Source organism: Scyliorhinus canicula, chromosome 11, assembly GCF_902713615.1.
Source record: "Scyliorhinus canicula chromosome 11, sScyCan1.1, whole genome shotgun sequence".
Taxonomy (NCBI): domain Eukaryota; kingdom Metazoa; phylum Chordata; class Chondrichthyes; order Carcharhiniformes; family Scyliorhinidae; genus Scyliorhinus; species Scyliorhinus canicula.
This window is the reverse complement of record NC_052156.1, coordinates 29732476-29749048: the sequence shown is the minus strand read 5'-3', so window position 1 is coordinate 29749048 and position 16573 is coordinate 29732476. Positions and strand designations below refer to the sequence as shown.

At 47.0% G+C, this 16573-nt stretch overlaps 1 protein-coding gene across 1 annotated transcript in view; it reads right to left on the bottom strand.

Moving 5' to 3' along the window:
* The window catches only part of syn2b (synapsin IIb), a 497087-nt gene that overhangs the window by 115105 nt on the left and 365409 nt on the right, over positions 1-16573 (bottom strand). The window contains 2 exon segments of the mRNA XM_038812667.1: positions 5519-5661; positions 6175-6237. Coding sequence (XP_038668595.1) covers positions 5519-5661; positions 6175-6237 — 206 coding nt within the window.

Here is a 16573-nt window from a genome sequence, read left to right as displayed (position 1 = left end):
CCCGATGCTGCTCATGCTCATGTATTTGCTGTGTTTGGTCCCTTGTTCCGCACTGTAACCAATCACTGCGTGTCGATGTACCATTTGTCAATATTCTCTGTTGGTTATTCATTTTGTCTACTATGTACGTACTGTGTAAGTTCCCTCAGCCGCAGAAAAAACATTTCATTGTACTTCGGTACATGTGACAATAAATCAAATCAAAATCAAATCAAATCAACCCACCCATGCCCAGGATTGATGTCCACACATGTCACCTGCCAGAGAGCCCCTCTGATGCATCAAGCGTGCGGCTCTCGATACCCTTTCTTTGTTCCCGCAGGAGAAGTTAGCACATAGTAGGCGGGAAAGGGCCCAGACATGCAGCCGGGTGCCGGACATCAGAGTCTGCGACACCTCTGAGGAATGGGCCCTGGGAATGCGGCGTTGACTGAGGACAGAGGGGTCACTGATAGTGAGGTTAGCCTGTGTCACCTGGATGACTTGTCCCAAGCACGCTGTCAGCAGAAAGACAGTAGTCTGCCTTGTATATTGACCCACTTACAGTGCCATCACCCTGGAGTCATGTTACACTCCAGCTACTCCTGGTCTGGCCACTCCTCATCCTGTTCAGATGAGGCTGCATGTTCCTCCTGCTCCTTCTCCTCCAATACATCACCCCATTACTGTGCCAGGTTGTGGGGGGCATAGTAGACAGTGCAGACCTAGGCCCATCACCCTGGGTGACCCTCTGAGGGAACACCAACAGAGCAGTCTCGGCATGGAACCACATTTTGATCACCTGTTCAATGAAAGTTCAGGTGGCAACATAGGCCTCATAATATGAGGTCTCCGCTTCAGTCACCGGCCGCACTGGCAACATCAGCCAGGACCTCAGCGGGTACCTGTTATCCCCCACGAGCCAACCCCTTATCCTGGGATGGTCGTCAAAGACACCGGCGATCTCCAAGTGTCCCAGGATTTAGCTGTCGTGCACACTCCATGGGAAGTGTGCACAGTGTGTGCAAGGTGGCAAGTGCGTCATCAATTACCTCCTGGTCCTGGGGCATCCCGGAGATGGTGGAGGATCCTACTGCCCGGGCATCTGATAGGCTTGTTACAGGTCAAAGCTTATATAATCAGCAGCATGGGCATACATGGCATCTGTGACTTCCCAGGTGCACTGTGGACTGTAAGTTGGGAAATGCTGTACAAGTCCCTGCTCGAAACCTGGAATGAACTGGTGGCATAAAGTCAAGGCTGCAGTGACCTTCACAGCTCCCAGGAGTGGGTATCCTCCTCCTCCACAGTGTGCCAAGTCTGGGAGGACATGACACAGGTGCCACACCATCACCTCGCTGAAACGGAGCCTCCTACGGCACATGCAGTCTGTCATCTCCTCAAACGACCAACAACACCTGTATACCTAGGGCCCTTGCTGTCCTCCACCTCTGGGTCTCTCCCTGGTCTGATGGGCAGCCAGGTCTGCAAGGTGTGTGGTGGCCCCCTTCAGATGTGGTGCTGCCTCAAGCCGGTGTTGACGCTTCTGCCATGTTCTCCGGCGTCTGGCCACCTGGGCTGCCTGCAGTATAATGTTCTTGCCGGATGGCCTGATATATATTCCAAGAACACTTGTAACTAAAGCTATGAATGATTTTTATTAACATTAACTGTGGGTCAAATATATACAAAACAACAGATGAATAACAGTACGGACATGCACAAGCAACCTCTCTCCCAGCCGCCTGGTCAGTCTGAGGTCATCTGACTCTAACATTCACTTATATATTGAGACTCCTAGTGGTCAGTCGGCGAATGATAACATATCACTACAACCAGCACCATGAGGGCTACCGCTGCAGGCTCTACAATGTCATCCATATTGTTATATCTGTAAGGAATTGGAGAGGAAGAGAGACTAACTATCAGTTACACCTTCCACCGGGACCCTCAAACGCCCAAAGCCTCCTCCACCGTTACAGTTCCCACCTTGTCTCAGAGTGCCATCCACCGAGCCAGTTCATAGATTCCCTACAGCACAGAAAGAGGCCATTCGGCCCATCGAGCTTGTAGCAACCCTTAGAAAGTCCACCCGACCTAGACCCCATCCCCCACCCTATAACCTCAGCCTAAGGGGCAATTTAGCTTCTCCAATCCACTTAATCTCTACATCTTTGGACTGTGGGAGGAAACCGGAGCACCCGGATGAAACCCAAGCAGTCAAGGGGAGAAAGTGCAAACTCCACACAGACAGTCACCCGAGGTGGGAATCGAACCCGGGTCCCTGGTGCTGTGAGGCAGCAGCGGTAACCATTGTGCCACAGTGCCGCCCTAGTTGTGTTGGGAGACCCCGCACTGCACACACTCCCCCGGCCACATCAGGAGTTCCCGGACCCCTGCGGGGAACATTAGGGGGACTGAGCTCAGGTACCCCCCCCAATCCACACACTCACCCACTGGCTGCAGGGAAATCCCCAGTGCTGAAGTCCAGCTCCAGACTGTTTGATTGTTGGCTGCTGCCTCTGTGGTGCTGAGCACCAAGTGTCCAGGCAAAGTGTCCAGGCCTCACAGTCTGACTGGAATGCTAGGCAATAAAACTCATTTGAGACATGACACTTGTACCCATGCTTATTAAAAGGTCAACAGTAACAAGGATTTAAAAATAAACTATGTAACATTCCACATATCACGCTAACCATTAAATAACAAGGAAACATCACTGTTCTGTATTGGTACCAATATGAAGCTATATCAGTTCATCTTCACAAATAAAAACACAAACACACGGTATGTGTCATCATGCCCAGCACTTTGTTGCAGATATGATCAATGTGTTACTTGTTCCACGTATCAGTGCCATGCTCTCTCTCTCTCTCTCTCTCTCGAGCTCCTCGAGAGCTGTGCAGGCCTCCCCATGGCCCAATCTCACCAGAACCAAATCCTGGCATCCGCACATTCCACTGGCGCTCAAGGTACAGTTGAATATTCTTGATTTACAGTGTGTTTAACCTGCAGCGATGTGCCAGTTACATGCAGCACTCACCACACCAGCAACAAAAGCATCAGCAATCTGCGAAAACATTTCTTCAGCAGCATCATCAGGTTGCCCATTTGGATCAATGTCGCGCACCAAGACCTGCAGCGCCTTCTTGCTTCAAACCGGATTGCCTTCTGGACTGATATGCCCCCCTGAGCCCGGACTCAGGTATCTTAAAAAAAACTGTCCTTCTTTCCGGCTACAGAAAAGGAAGGAAACAGCAAAAGCAGCCTCCAGGCATTTGCAGCCACCAGCAGGAGCAAGCAGCCAATGCAACCTGCAGCTGTGAAGTTCTCTCACAACTAACAATGCAATTCCTTATTTGCAATAACCTTCAACTGTGCAGGCATAGGTTGTTCACAGTCAAAGGGAGTTAAAGGGAGATCTTCACCATCTATGCACGCACTGGGCTCTGTCCTGGAAATGTATGGCAGGACAGATGGTCAGCAGCTGCAGTTGCCCCTGTTATGGGTATACACGATTTGGGGATGGCCTGTAGGTCCCACAGGCGGTGAGTGCCCAACCCCCCACCCAGCTCAGGGGTGACCCACGACCGATGGCACCCAGCTCCCTGACCAGGCCTATCCCCCCTTGGGGACTCCCCCCCCCGAGCACTGGGGCAGCACCATCAGTGCCCTTGGGCTGCATGACCAAAATGAAAATGGCTACTCTCCTCCTCTGATCCACACAGCAGTCATTGTGCTCGGTTCCCATTTTTAAATAGGAGTGCTAAATGGTGCCCACGTGACCTCTCGCTGGGAAGTCGGTTAGATCCTGGGAGGCCGTTAGATTGGGCGTCCATCTCGTTAATGAGATGGAGAGTGCCCTTAATTGATGTCAATTGGTGTCTTGCCACGTCCGGGCGGAATCCGGTACCCGCCAATTAGTGCGGGCCGGTTAGATCGCAAAACAATCAACACCCGGTGCGGATCCCAATTTCGGCTTCTCCTGCTATCTAACTGGCGCGCACTGATCCGCGCCCGACGCAACGCGGCCATTAAATCATGCCAGAGAAATGTGTGGGAGCAGGACGTCTTCATGAATGGGAATCTACAGATTACACGCCCAGTGACAAATAGAAAAGCAACATGTACCGACAGTGGTGATGGGATGAGAGGGGCCATTTTTAGGGCTATATGGCTGGTTTCTATGCAATAATTTACATGGAATAAAGTAGTAATTTTCAGTAGAAAGCATTTTATCCATCTCATTTTCAGGAAATTTCCCCTCTTTCTCCAACACTTGTTTGCAAGTATAATATCATTAAGTTTGGATGTTTTTGTCTTCATTGTGTAATATGTACAATTACCAGCACATAAAACATCCATGTATAAAAGAACAGTTAGTTATTTTGATCAAAAAGCCATCGTCAAAATCATTGTACCAATGTTGATTTCAAAATTGCTAGTCTTAACTTAAAATTTATTTTAGGCAGGAACCACTGTGCTTACTTACTGACTTTACATCTTGATCGGGTGCATTGAATTTTAAAATGAAACTACCATCCCATGTTGTATCAGTATTCCTAATTAATAACTCGCAGCAGCAAATAAATATTTCCATGTGTGCAGCAGCAGTGCTCAATGGTAAAACATGCAGTACCAATAAATACCATGCATAGAAGGAATCCTCAACCATATTAATAGTTGGGTTCATCAATAAATGAGAATCCCATTTTTATCTGGCCGACATGCATCTTCAATTCAATCTCATACTCTCCAAGAGAAGCAAAGCACAACTCTTTTATCAATTGCCTGTGTCAATTTCCATAATTCTCTGCACAAATTGTAATACAATGCTCAATCAGCCCAGAATGGCCTGCTGCAATTATTGATTGGCAGCTTTTTTGACAAGATTGGAAATTCTGGAACTGCAGCACCCTCCAGTTTGTGATTTGAAACATCCTTCAGCCTGTAGCAACTTATCAAAATTAGTGCTCACCTGCTATACAGCATGAACCACATTGGGGCTATACCAAAAAATAATTCATATGATTACAATAGATAGAGTGGACATGGAGAGGATGTTTTCACTAGTAGGAGAAACTAGAACCCAAGGGCGCAGCCTCAGGCTGAAGGGACGATCCTTTAAAACAGAGGTGAGGAGGGATTTCTTCAGCCAGAGGGTGGTGAACCTATAAAACTCTTTGCCACAGAAGGCTGTGGACGCCAAGTCACTGAGCGTCTTTAAGACAGAGATAGATAGGTTCTCGATTAATAAGGGGATCAGGGGTTATGGGGCTAAGGCAGGAGAATGGGGATGAGAAAATATCAGCCATGACTGAATGGCGGAGCAGACTCGATGGGCCGAATGGCCTAAATTCTGCTCCTGTATCTTATGGTGTCATGTTTTACAACTATGGAAAATTATCAACTAAAAATAAATGAAGAGGGGAAGAGGATTTGGGATTCACAGACACAAAAGAATTGCATTTTGAAGTCATTAAACCGTACTCTAATACAAAATGTTACTTTCAGAGAAATATATATAATGTTTGCTCACATGTAAGCCTTGTAATTATTGCCTATTTTTTGAATCCTTATATCATATTTGGAGTCTATGAAAGGTTCTGTTGTGGCGTAGGTGTTTGTGAGGGCTACCACGCTTGCTATATCCTGAAAATCGTAATGATTTTCTACTTTCACCTGGTACCATCCAACAAAAGGCAGCATATGGGGAAAGGTAGAAGAGAGGAAGAGAAGAGAAAATAATCAGATGAAGTGCTTCTGCTAAAATATTACAAAAGTAATTTTCTTCAGTGAGGATTTTGAAATGATTCTGCAAAGTACCTGCATCACATTTCCATTGCATAATATCATTCACAGTGCATGAAGTAAAACTCAATGTAAACTTTTGGCTAATGGATCAAAATATATATTAGAGGTTAGAACTGGATGGAAGCTTCGGCTTAGCAACATCGAAGGTTTAGGCCCACAAATAATCGTCTGATCTTTCAGGCACTTGGTCAGTAGGTAATAGACAAAGTGGGCTAATTAGCCCCATCACCGAAATACAGTCCTATCATATTATAATCCTATAACATATCATTAATGGGAAGCAATAAGAACCTTAGGATTTAGGGAAATGTTCCTGTTCAACAACAACATTTTTGACCTGGTACTGACTTTTGGCTCAGACAATTATAAAAGATTAGTTACCTTTCCCATGCCTGAATGAGCATGTCCAATCTTCACAACAGCAGGAAATGTTGGCATGGTTAGCTGAAAATACAGAAAATGTTCTCAATAGATTTAATAAATTACATTTTTATTCACACCATGCTTAAATAAAACTTTTTTCATGCCATACCAGATATTACCAAGAGCATTAAGTTCAGTTTATTGCTCTTTAAACAGGAACTTCAGGATTTACTAGCAATTCAAATGAATATATTGTAGCGTTTGTACCAACAACAACTTGCACTTAAATGCGCCTTTATTGCAGACAAATCTTCCAAGGAATCTACATTTGGTTGTTTTACACAAGCCATGGTCAGTTGGTGACCGAGGGGCAGATTTTCATGTGCAAAGTTCAGAGAATGCAATTGTGTCCATTCTTAAATAAAGAGACAAAAACTGTACACTGTGCTCCAGATTAGATTTCACCAATGCCCTGGAGAGCTGTAACATCCCTACTTCTATACTCCATTCCCAATGTAATAAATAACAACATTCCATTTATTCCATTTACCATTTACCCTTCTAGTCTGAAATATGAGGATTTCTAATAGACAACAAGGAAATGACAGAGCAAATTACTTTAGTCCTGTTTTCACGGAGGAAGTCACAAATTACTTCCCAGAAATGCTCGGGAATCAAAGGTCTAATGAGAAGGAGGAATTGAACGCAATTAGTATTACTAAAAAAAATGGTGCTGGAGATATTAATGGGACTAAAAGCTGATAAATCCTCAGAATCTGATCATCTACATTCCAGCGTACTAAAAGAGGTGGCCATGGAAATAGTTGATGCATTGGTTGTCATCTTCCAAAATGCTGTAGATTCTGGAACAGTCCCAGTTAGTGTGCAAGATTAAAGCATATGGCATTGGGCATAACATATTGGCATGGAATGAGAATTGGTTAGCAGAATAGAAACTGAGAGTCAGAATAAATGGGTATTTCTGAAGTGACGGCCGGTGTCTAGTGGGCAAGCAACCCTGACAAGTGTTTGTATTTGAGCTTTTTGCATGGCAAGTCCCCTGTTGGGTGAACACCAGCAATGGTGGGGTCAGGCCCGTAATTGAACATTAATTGCCATGCCTTCCTGCCATGTATTTAATCAGGGAAGAAGCAGATAGGAGTTGGGTTGGCATGGTGGTGCTGCGTGGTTGCCCCCAGATGCCCACCAGCGCCCCCCCTCCTTTGACAGCCCACTCCTGCGGAGGGAATGCCACCCCCAGCCGAGCGCTTCCTGCCCCTCCCCACCGAGCACTGGGATGACAAGACAAGCACCGCTGGGCTCTTTGCATGCGAGCAAAGATGGCTACTCACCTCCTCGCTTCTCCACAGAAGCCCTTCCGCCAGGTTCACATTTTTCAAAAGTAGTACTGATCGCCGCCAGCGTGAGCACTTGCGGAGGAGGCCGATGAATGACAGCAGGACGTTGGATATGGGGTGGCTCACGTTTATTGTATGGAAATTGGGCTTAAATGGTGATAATTGGCTCTCACCATGCTACGGGATTTCGCATACGGGATTGGGCCGATTGCATCGCAATCTGTTTGGCGCCTGGTGCGGTTCTCGTTTTAGACCTCTCCCACTATTCACCGGCTTCTTTCGCTTGAGCGAGAACAATGAGGCCGCAAGATCGCACCCTATTATTTTCTCGTCCATTGTATCATCCTGATGAATTATACTTTACACTTTGTATTACTTTATATTCATATGGTTTTCTTTATTGAGGGGCCCCAAACAATTTAAGGTATGATGGCCTAATGCCTGCCTTGCACAGATTGATCATTACTTCTTTTCTCTTCCATTCAATACCTCCATTATGTCTTTCTGCTCCATTTTACCATTAGTTATCAACTTATTTCCTGCTTTTTCTCCCAAAATGTATTATCCCACATTTGCAGCACATTCTATTGCCCTATCCACACAACTATGCCCTCACTAATTCTTCTAGCGTCCTCCTTCTTGTGTGCCAAACCAACTAATTTTGTCTCACTGAAAATTGAGCTGTATTCTCCGATCCCCCAGCCGCGTGTATTTCGGCCATGCGCCGTTCGCTGGGGGCGGGATTCTATCTTTCCGCTGCTTGTCAATGAGATCTCCCCATTGTAATCACCTCACGCCGCCAGGAAACATGCAGGCGGGGGTGCACAGCTGAAAGGAGAAGTGCATTGCAACGACTGGAAAATTCGCCCATTGTTTCCTTTGGCGCACTGAGAACAAAATGGATGCACCAAGAACCGCCTGTGCATGCACAACACCAACTAGTAAAACCATCATATTAATCAGTTCCCACACTATTTGTACCCAGCGCTTTTACAGTCATTCCTTTATTTAGTACCAATTTTTGAACACTGTGTTTGAAACACTAGACTAGATGCTACCGGAAGGCTGGAATATTTGAGCTAACTATGCTTTTTTGCTTTTGAGGGTTCCTGGACTGAAAGTAACCCGTGATAGATGGCAACTAAATCCAAAGAGGGAACATATGCAGACTGCACCTTTTTCATAATAATAATAATCTTTATTGTCACAAGTAGGCTTACATTAACACTGCAATGAAGTTATTGTGAAAAAGCCCCTAGTTGCCACACTCTGGCACCTGTTCAAGAACACAGAGGGTGAATTCAGAATGTCCAAATGACCTAACAGCAAGTCTTTTGGGACTTGTGGGAAGAAAGCGGAGCACCGGGAGGAAACCCCCGCACACACGGGGAGAACGTACAGACTCCACACAGTGACCCAAGCCGGGAATCAAACCTGGGACTCTGGCGCTGTGAAGTAACAGTGTTAATCATAGAATCTATAGAATTCTTACAGTGCAGAAGGAAATCATTCGGTCCATCGTGTCTGCATCCTACTTCAGCCAACGCCTCCACACTATCCACATAACCTATTAACCCTACCCAATCTTTTGGATACTAAGGGGCAATTTAGCATCTCCAATCCACCTAACCTGCACATCTTTGGACTGTGGGAGGGAACCGGAGCACCCGGAGGAAACACACGCAGACGCTGGGAGAAAGTGCAAACTTCACACAGACAGTCACCCGAGGCCGGAATTGAACTCGGGTCCCTGGAGCTGTGATGCAGGAGTGCTAACGACTGTGCAGCCCCCTGCATCGACAAGACCCTTCCTGCTGTATGTTTGAGACAGAGCTGGCTACAACCATTTCTGTCCTTCTCAAGTTCCTGGCCATTGCGTCCACATGCCACTGTGCAAATGAATGGTAATGGTGAGATTGCTGAGTTCAGCTAAGGTGCTAGTAAAAAAACTCAGTTCCCATCATTTTGAAGCTGGAAGAGACAGCGCCATCTGGTCTGGCATACCAGGTTTCTAGGACAGTAGTTTAGGTATTAATGGTAGAAGCACCGGCTTCTCTTTGGACTCTGAAATATGAACCACCTCTGTGTATGTTCCTGGAGTTGCCACATGCTTCATGGTGGACTGTTGAGCTGCAATGCCATCCAACATGATATTGTACATATGGGTAATCAATTCAGGACACTGCCTGTGATGACTCCCAGTGCATGCACATTCATTTGATACTCCTCAAACATCATTCTTCTTTAGGCAGTACCAATCCGATTTGGACCTCAAGGCTCTTCATCCAAGTGGTTATGGATTCCAACACCGCAATCTGCAACATCCTCTGACTCGTACGACCAGCAGTTCTTTTTGCCTAATTACCCTATGTTCCCCAGGGATGGATATTTCTGGCACGGTGCTTGTGAGAGGTATCCACATTCCTAGGTTAACCAAATGATTATACCCTCTTTAAATCCATGTAAACAGTCTCTTAAAATCCATTTATTATATTTGATGAAGTACAACTCTCTCCTTTCTTAGTTCAAAACTAGACACACATTATCACCCAGAACTTTATCCAAATGTTTAATTCAATTATGAGTCATGGAAAAGATGAAAATGATAAGGTGCCAAGTTCCACATTCATTTATTTTAATCAGTCGGATTATTTATAATAAATGTATAAGTTAAGCACCAAGCAAAAGATTAGAGATAATACAAAGTGTTCCATTTCCTATTGCATTAATTCCGGGTCTGTTAGTCTGCATATTAAATCTATCAGTTACTGCTCAAAAGGGACGTGATTCTCTGGCCACATTGCACCCAATGCAAACCTCGCTATGTCGGGACGATTGCAGGAGAGGCCCGAAACAGGATTTGGGCAGGGGGCCAAACAGTTTCTGATGCTCCTGGCCTGCTCCAGCTGGCGTGAGGGTGTGAACTAGATTAGCATATTCAGTTCCAAGATGGATTCTCCTGGCTCCTGCAATTCTCCCACCCACTGGCACAACGTGAAGTTGGCACAAATCACTACTGCTCTCCACAAATGAAGACCAAACATGATGTCTAAGTTATGGGGCTCTGTTGGCATTGTAGCCCCCGGGTGGTTGGGACATGCACCCTGGCACTGCCAGGTTGTTACTGCTAAGGGGTAGGACCTGAAGGGGTGGGGCCTGAAGGGGGTGGGGCTGGAAGGGGCCTCAATGGAGCAGGGACTGAAGAGGAGGAATTAAGGGGCGAGCATGAAGGGGGCATGGTCTGAAGTTGGCATGAAGAGGGGCATTTGGCGATCCTATTGTGGGGTGTCACTCACCTCGGGGAGGGGTGCTGGTACTGGGATTAGAGGGGGTGGCCTGATGCTGGAAGGAGGGGTGAGTTTTGTCAGCGAAAAGGGGAGGGGGCCAGACAGATCGCTAGTCTGAGATCAGGACACCCTTTAAAAATGGTGCTCCAATCTCTGAGGAGCAGGACCTGCCAGCATCTTCAGGTCCCACGCAACTCATTACCTGTGTAGTTCACCCCAATGTCCAAAAAATTTCAAATTTTGGTTGAGTTTGAATCACATCGTGATTCCTGCCAGAGGCCACACTTAGGAATTATTTGGGAGAATTGCATCCAAGATTTTTAAGTCTTCTGGCCGGGATTCTTCAATCCCGCGGCCAAGTTCTGATGCCGGCGTGAAAAGCGGCGTGAACCACTGCGGCTTCAACAGTCCTCGATTATCAGGTATGCTCCCCTTCCTAGGGGACTAGGTCTGCACCGGAGTGGTCTCCGCAGCTCTAGCCGACACAGCACGGCTGGCGTGAATCCGCGCATGCACACTACGGTTGGCGCGAGTTCACGCATGCGCGCCGCGGCCGGTGCGAGTTCGTGCATATATGTGTGTTCCCGTCACCGCGCTGGCCCCCGGGCAATACGGTGGAGCCTTACAGGGGCCTGGCACGGAGGAACATAGGCCCCCATGGAACCAGCCCGCACGCCGATCGGTAGGCCCTGATCATGGGCCAGGCCACCGTGGAGACCCCCCCTCCCCCAAGACAGCCCCCGCACACAGAACTTCCTGATCCCGCCGTGACCCACGGTGGCAATCCCGCGGGCGCCCGAGAATCGGCACCAGAGAATCGGCGAGCCAGCCTCGGGGGCGACATGGCACGATTCGCACGCCGCCCCGGGGATTCTCCAGCCCGCCGCGGGGTTGGAGAATCCCGGCCTCTATATTTCAATAATAATGCTTTCTTCACGTAACCCAAATTCCATGTCACTTCTCCCGGCGTGTATCCCATCCCTGACTATCATATGACAGTCATTATCAGAATTGCTTATCTGTGCTATATCACCATGTTTGAAAGAATTCAGACTTATCTGTCTTGGTTCCTCATTTTCTGCTTTGCTAGGGCCTGCACCTTGGGTTTACATTGACCTCCGAATAACCCATGCCAATTATCCTTGTGCTTGTCCATCCTGGTTGGTTTGCTGCTGTTTCTTTTTGATTGTGTCACGCCAACCTGGGCTAGTGCATGGTTAATTCCAGCCCCACTTGACCCAGAGTCGTAACACAGGTGAAATAAGATTTTATTTAAAATACCTAAGATTCTTGGTTGAGCCCAATAAACTGCAATCACCAGGTTTGTAATTTTACAACACAGATAATATTTTATTATGTAGAGTATTATAATTAAACAGACACAGTATTATAATTAACCAGTTATAACTGACTATCAACCATCCTGTTCCTCTCACAGTAACAAATGCGAATTGCAATGTATCTAAAACTGAAAATGCCAATAAAAAAATATTTTAAAAAAACTATCCTGTTCCCAATCTCCCCCTTCCTAACTCACCCACTCTCTATATACACACACAGAAAGCACACACGGCGGGGGAAAGGATGGTGGAAAGGTAAAGAAAATATTAATGAAACTCAAAGGATAAGAATCTTTGATGCACTGGGATGACTGCCATATGTGTATTTCTGTGGCTTAGGCTTCGTTTTCTTCCTTCGAGGTTTGAAGGCTGTCTATCTTCTCTGCAGCCTCAGCATCATTTCAGATTCACAGCAAAGGTTATGCCAGGCACTTACTGCTCTCACAATAATAAAGCAGTTCTCGCATTTCAGCAAGCAGGAGATAGAGAGAAAGAGAACTTCCAAGGTCCAAACACTGCACCCAGTACTCTCAAAAAACATCACACATGAACACTGTCCCTGATCAACTCACTGGTTTCCAGTTAACAAAGCGATCTAACTCCCTTCAAACCTGGTTCCTAAGATCCACTCGGTGCTAAGGAGTCTGGCGTCTTCTCGTCAAAGAAAAACCTGGGAACACAATATCCTGACAAGCAGGCTGTCTCAAACTCGAGTCTTCTGCTTAAAGGCACATTCTGATAATGGGTCCATGGACCAAAACCATAAAAGAAAAGAAATGGGAACAAAGGAAATAAACTGGAAGGACACTTAAACTGTTTATTGGTCAGCCTCAAAGGGTCAGTAATGCAATCAACATTATTTGGCAGTCAACCATTATTGCAAATGTGTCATACAATTTATATCCAAGACATATACGTTCAGGTGATCTTGTATTGTTCTTTTGCATGTCATGTTCTGACCAACAAAGCTGTGCCCAATTGAGCACTAATGTGCTAATCGTGTTTTCTTTGAGAATTGTATTATTAATGGAAGTTGCTGCTGACAAAACTTTTGTGTTCTTTCAACAACATTTCATGTATTAGATGAATCTTGATCTTTATTTGCTGTTTTGGGTCATGTTGCTCAAATGTCTATACTTCTGTATTCCCAAATATTTTTCTGAAGTCGTTCACAATGTATATCCTTCTCGCTCGTGCCATTAGAAGCAATAAATCAGAGCTAAACGGCCAATAAGTTGTTTTATCGTCTAACCTTGAACCCGGATACCAACATACTTAATAGTACTTAAGAAGCCGAAACATCAGGCCTAATTTATAAAGGCTCATGAATAATAAGTAAACACTCTTCCTCTAGCCTCTGGAAAACTCAATCTGTGCATTTTTGCAGCTTGCAAACTGCACACCCAACCCATGTGTGATTTGTTGCGTCATTTTTGTCTTTTCACTCCAGAGTCTATTACAAGTTGCACTGGAATGCGTGAGGAGTAACTACCCTGAACATCAAAGAAGCATTTCACTCCGTGTAGAATCAAGGAGCCTGAGCAAAACTGAAGTCAGTGGGAATCAGAGGAGAAGCTCTCCACTGGCTGGAGTCATACCTAGCACTAAGGAGGATGACTTTGGTTGTTGGAGATTAATTATCTTAGTCACAGGACATCACTGCAAGAGTTCTTCATAGTTGTGTCCTAGACCCAACCATCTTCAGCTGCTTCATCAATGACCTTTCCACCATCATATGGTCAGAAGCGGAACTGTTCGCTGATAGTTACACAATGGTCCGCACCGTTTGTGACACCTTGAATATTGAGCAGTCTGTGTCCATATGCATCAAGGCCTGGACAGCATTCAATCTTTGGTTGATATGTGTCAGGGAACATTTATGTCTCTCAAGTACCAGGCAATAAGCATCTCCAACAAGTAATAATCCAAACATCTTCCCATGACATTCAAAACCCACTATCAACATCCTGGAGGTTACCATTTAAAGAAACTTAACTGGACCAGACATACAAAACTATGGCTACAAAAGAAAGTTAGAGACTGGGGGTTCTACAGTGAATAACTTACTTCCTGACTCGTCAAAGCCTAACCACTCTCTACAAGGCACAAGTCTGGAGTGTGATGGAATTCTCTCCACTTTCCTGGATGTGTGCAGTTCCTACAACACTCAAGCAGATGGTTACAATCGAGAACCAAACAACCTTCTTCATTGGCATCCCACGTACAATTTATAAAACATTCTCTTCGTCCTTCCCAAAGTACAGTATATATATGAGATGCACTTCAGCTACTTGTCAAGCCTCCTTTGACAGTACCGTCAAAATGCCCAACCTCTACGAGCTGGAAGGACAAGAGCAGCAAATGCAAGCTCCATTGAAAGCTACATCCATTGTGCCTTCGAATCACAACACTGTTCCTTCAATATTGTTGGGTCAAAACTGTATCTTCTTTCCTAATAGCACGGTAAGTGTACCTGCATCACATGGACTTCAACAGTTCAAGAAGGCAGCTGATCACTATCTATACAAGGGTAATTAGGGATGAGCAATAAATGCTAGCCTAGCCTGCAATTGTCACATCCCATGAAATAATGAATTTTGAAAATTCTCCGATGAATGGAACATTTATTATGCTGAAACCCGTTAGCGTTTGAAACTTAGTCCAACATTGATGATGCCTCAGCTATCCAAACAATAGATTGTTCTCTGAGAAGGAAATAGCAAAATATGTTAATTTTTATTTCAAAGCAGTTGCCTGTCAAGCAATATAAGGAATCAAGTTAGAATACCAGACCAGACCCTAACCTTTGTTAGGATGCTGGATGGGAACCCCAAACAATGGGCTGGATTCTCCGAGCCTCCACACTGAAATCACGTTTGGCGTGTGGGGGCGGAGAATGGTCGTCAACCGGGAAATTTGGACCGGTGCCACTCCCCGGAGAATCGCTCCCCGTGATTTGCGGCGCAGGTAGGGGGCCATTGACAGAAGCCCCCCCGCAATTCTCCGTGCGCAACTATCCGAGTTCCCGACGGCGTGGTTCTAACCCATATTGGCTGTCGGGAACGTCGGCTGGCGGCTACGGACTCAGACCCGTAACCCCAACCCTTCCCCCCGCCAACCTGGAGGGTGACTGAACCCTCACCCTCCACCAACTGCCAGCACCCATACTGGCCGCCATGTCCGAGTGCCCTGACCATGATGGCCACCAGCTACCCACCCCCTATGATTCCGACTGTCCAATGCTATGTGTTTTCTGTCTCCTCAAACCCCCCCCCCCCCCCCCCCCCCCCCCCCCCCCAACCAGGAGAAGGTGGCCCACAACCACTGGGAGAAGGAAAAGACTGGAGGGCGGCCTCCAGATCTGTGACCCCTCTTCGCAGCAGAGCAGCGGGCACTGGACTTGATTGGTGGACCTGGAGAGAGGGAAGTCGCTGAGTCGGAGGTCGGCATTGGACGAGCAAATGAGGCCCTGTTCAGTTGCAGTTCCCCATCGCACGTGTGTCACCACCCCCCACCCCACCCACCCCACACCACCCCCACACATCCTTCCACCACCACTACCCCAAATCCCTCTCCACCACACCCACCACCACCCTCCTCCCTCACACTGCCTTCCCGTCACAGCTGTCTCCAACACCCTCCAGAGACCCTCACTTCGGTTGAGCATGTTAGTGAAGAGATTGTAGGGCACTATCTGATGTGCACCACACCCATGCAGCCATCTGGGACACCTGAGCAGCAGCCAGATCCATCCAGGCATGGTCGCCCCAGAAGATGGACGCCAAAGGGGACCCAGGTCACAGGGCGGGAATCACAGCAAGCCGCCTCCACTTCTGATGTACCGCCTGGGGATCCACCTAAGCGTAGTGTTAGAGCCCGTAAGACCAGACAAGTAGACACCAGTTATGCTGGCATGGCTGCAGCACATTGGATAGTGATACAGGCTAGGGCACAAACCTGTAGAGATGTGATCACAGTTGCACAAACTGCCTCGGTGCTCTGTCATAAGGGTGTGAGGGATGGCCTGGCCTGGGCTGGCTGCAGACGGGGCGCTGGGTGTGTGGGGGTGGACTTTGGGGTGGGCATAGGCCAGGGTCTCCAGTTCAGCCACGCTTAGCATCCCGGTGTCCCAGCCCCATCCCTCTCCCCACCCCGCCACCCTTCGCTCTCACCATCCCCACCTCCGCTATCCCAAGGGTTCAATGGGGCCGTGTGATGGGATGGCCAGCTTGCATGCAGGGATCACCCAGCTGGATTGTGGAAAGTCCTACCGTGGGCAGGAGTCAGAGATTGTCAAATGATGCGGAGCAGCAGTGCTCCTCCGAGAGCAGGTCGTTATCATCCTACATCCAATGGACCAGACCTGCTGTTATGCCAACCCAGGGCTTGCACCCCATAGTGAAGCAGGTAGGAAACACTGATTCCTAATTTC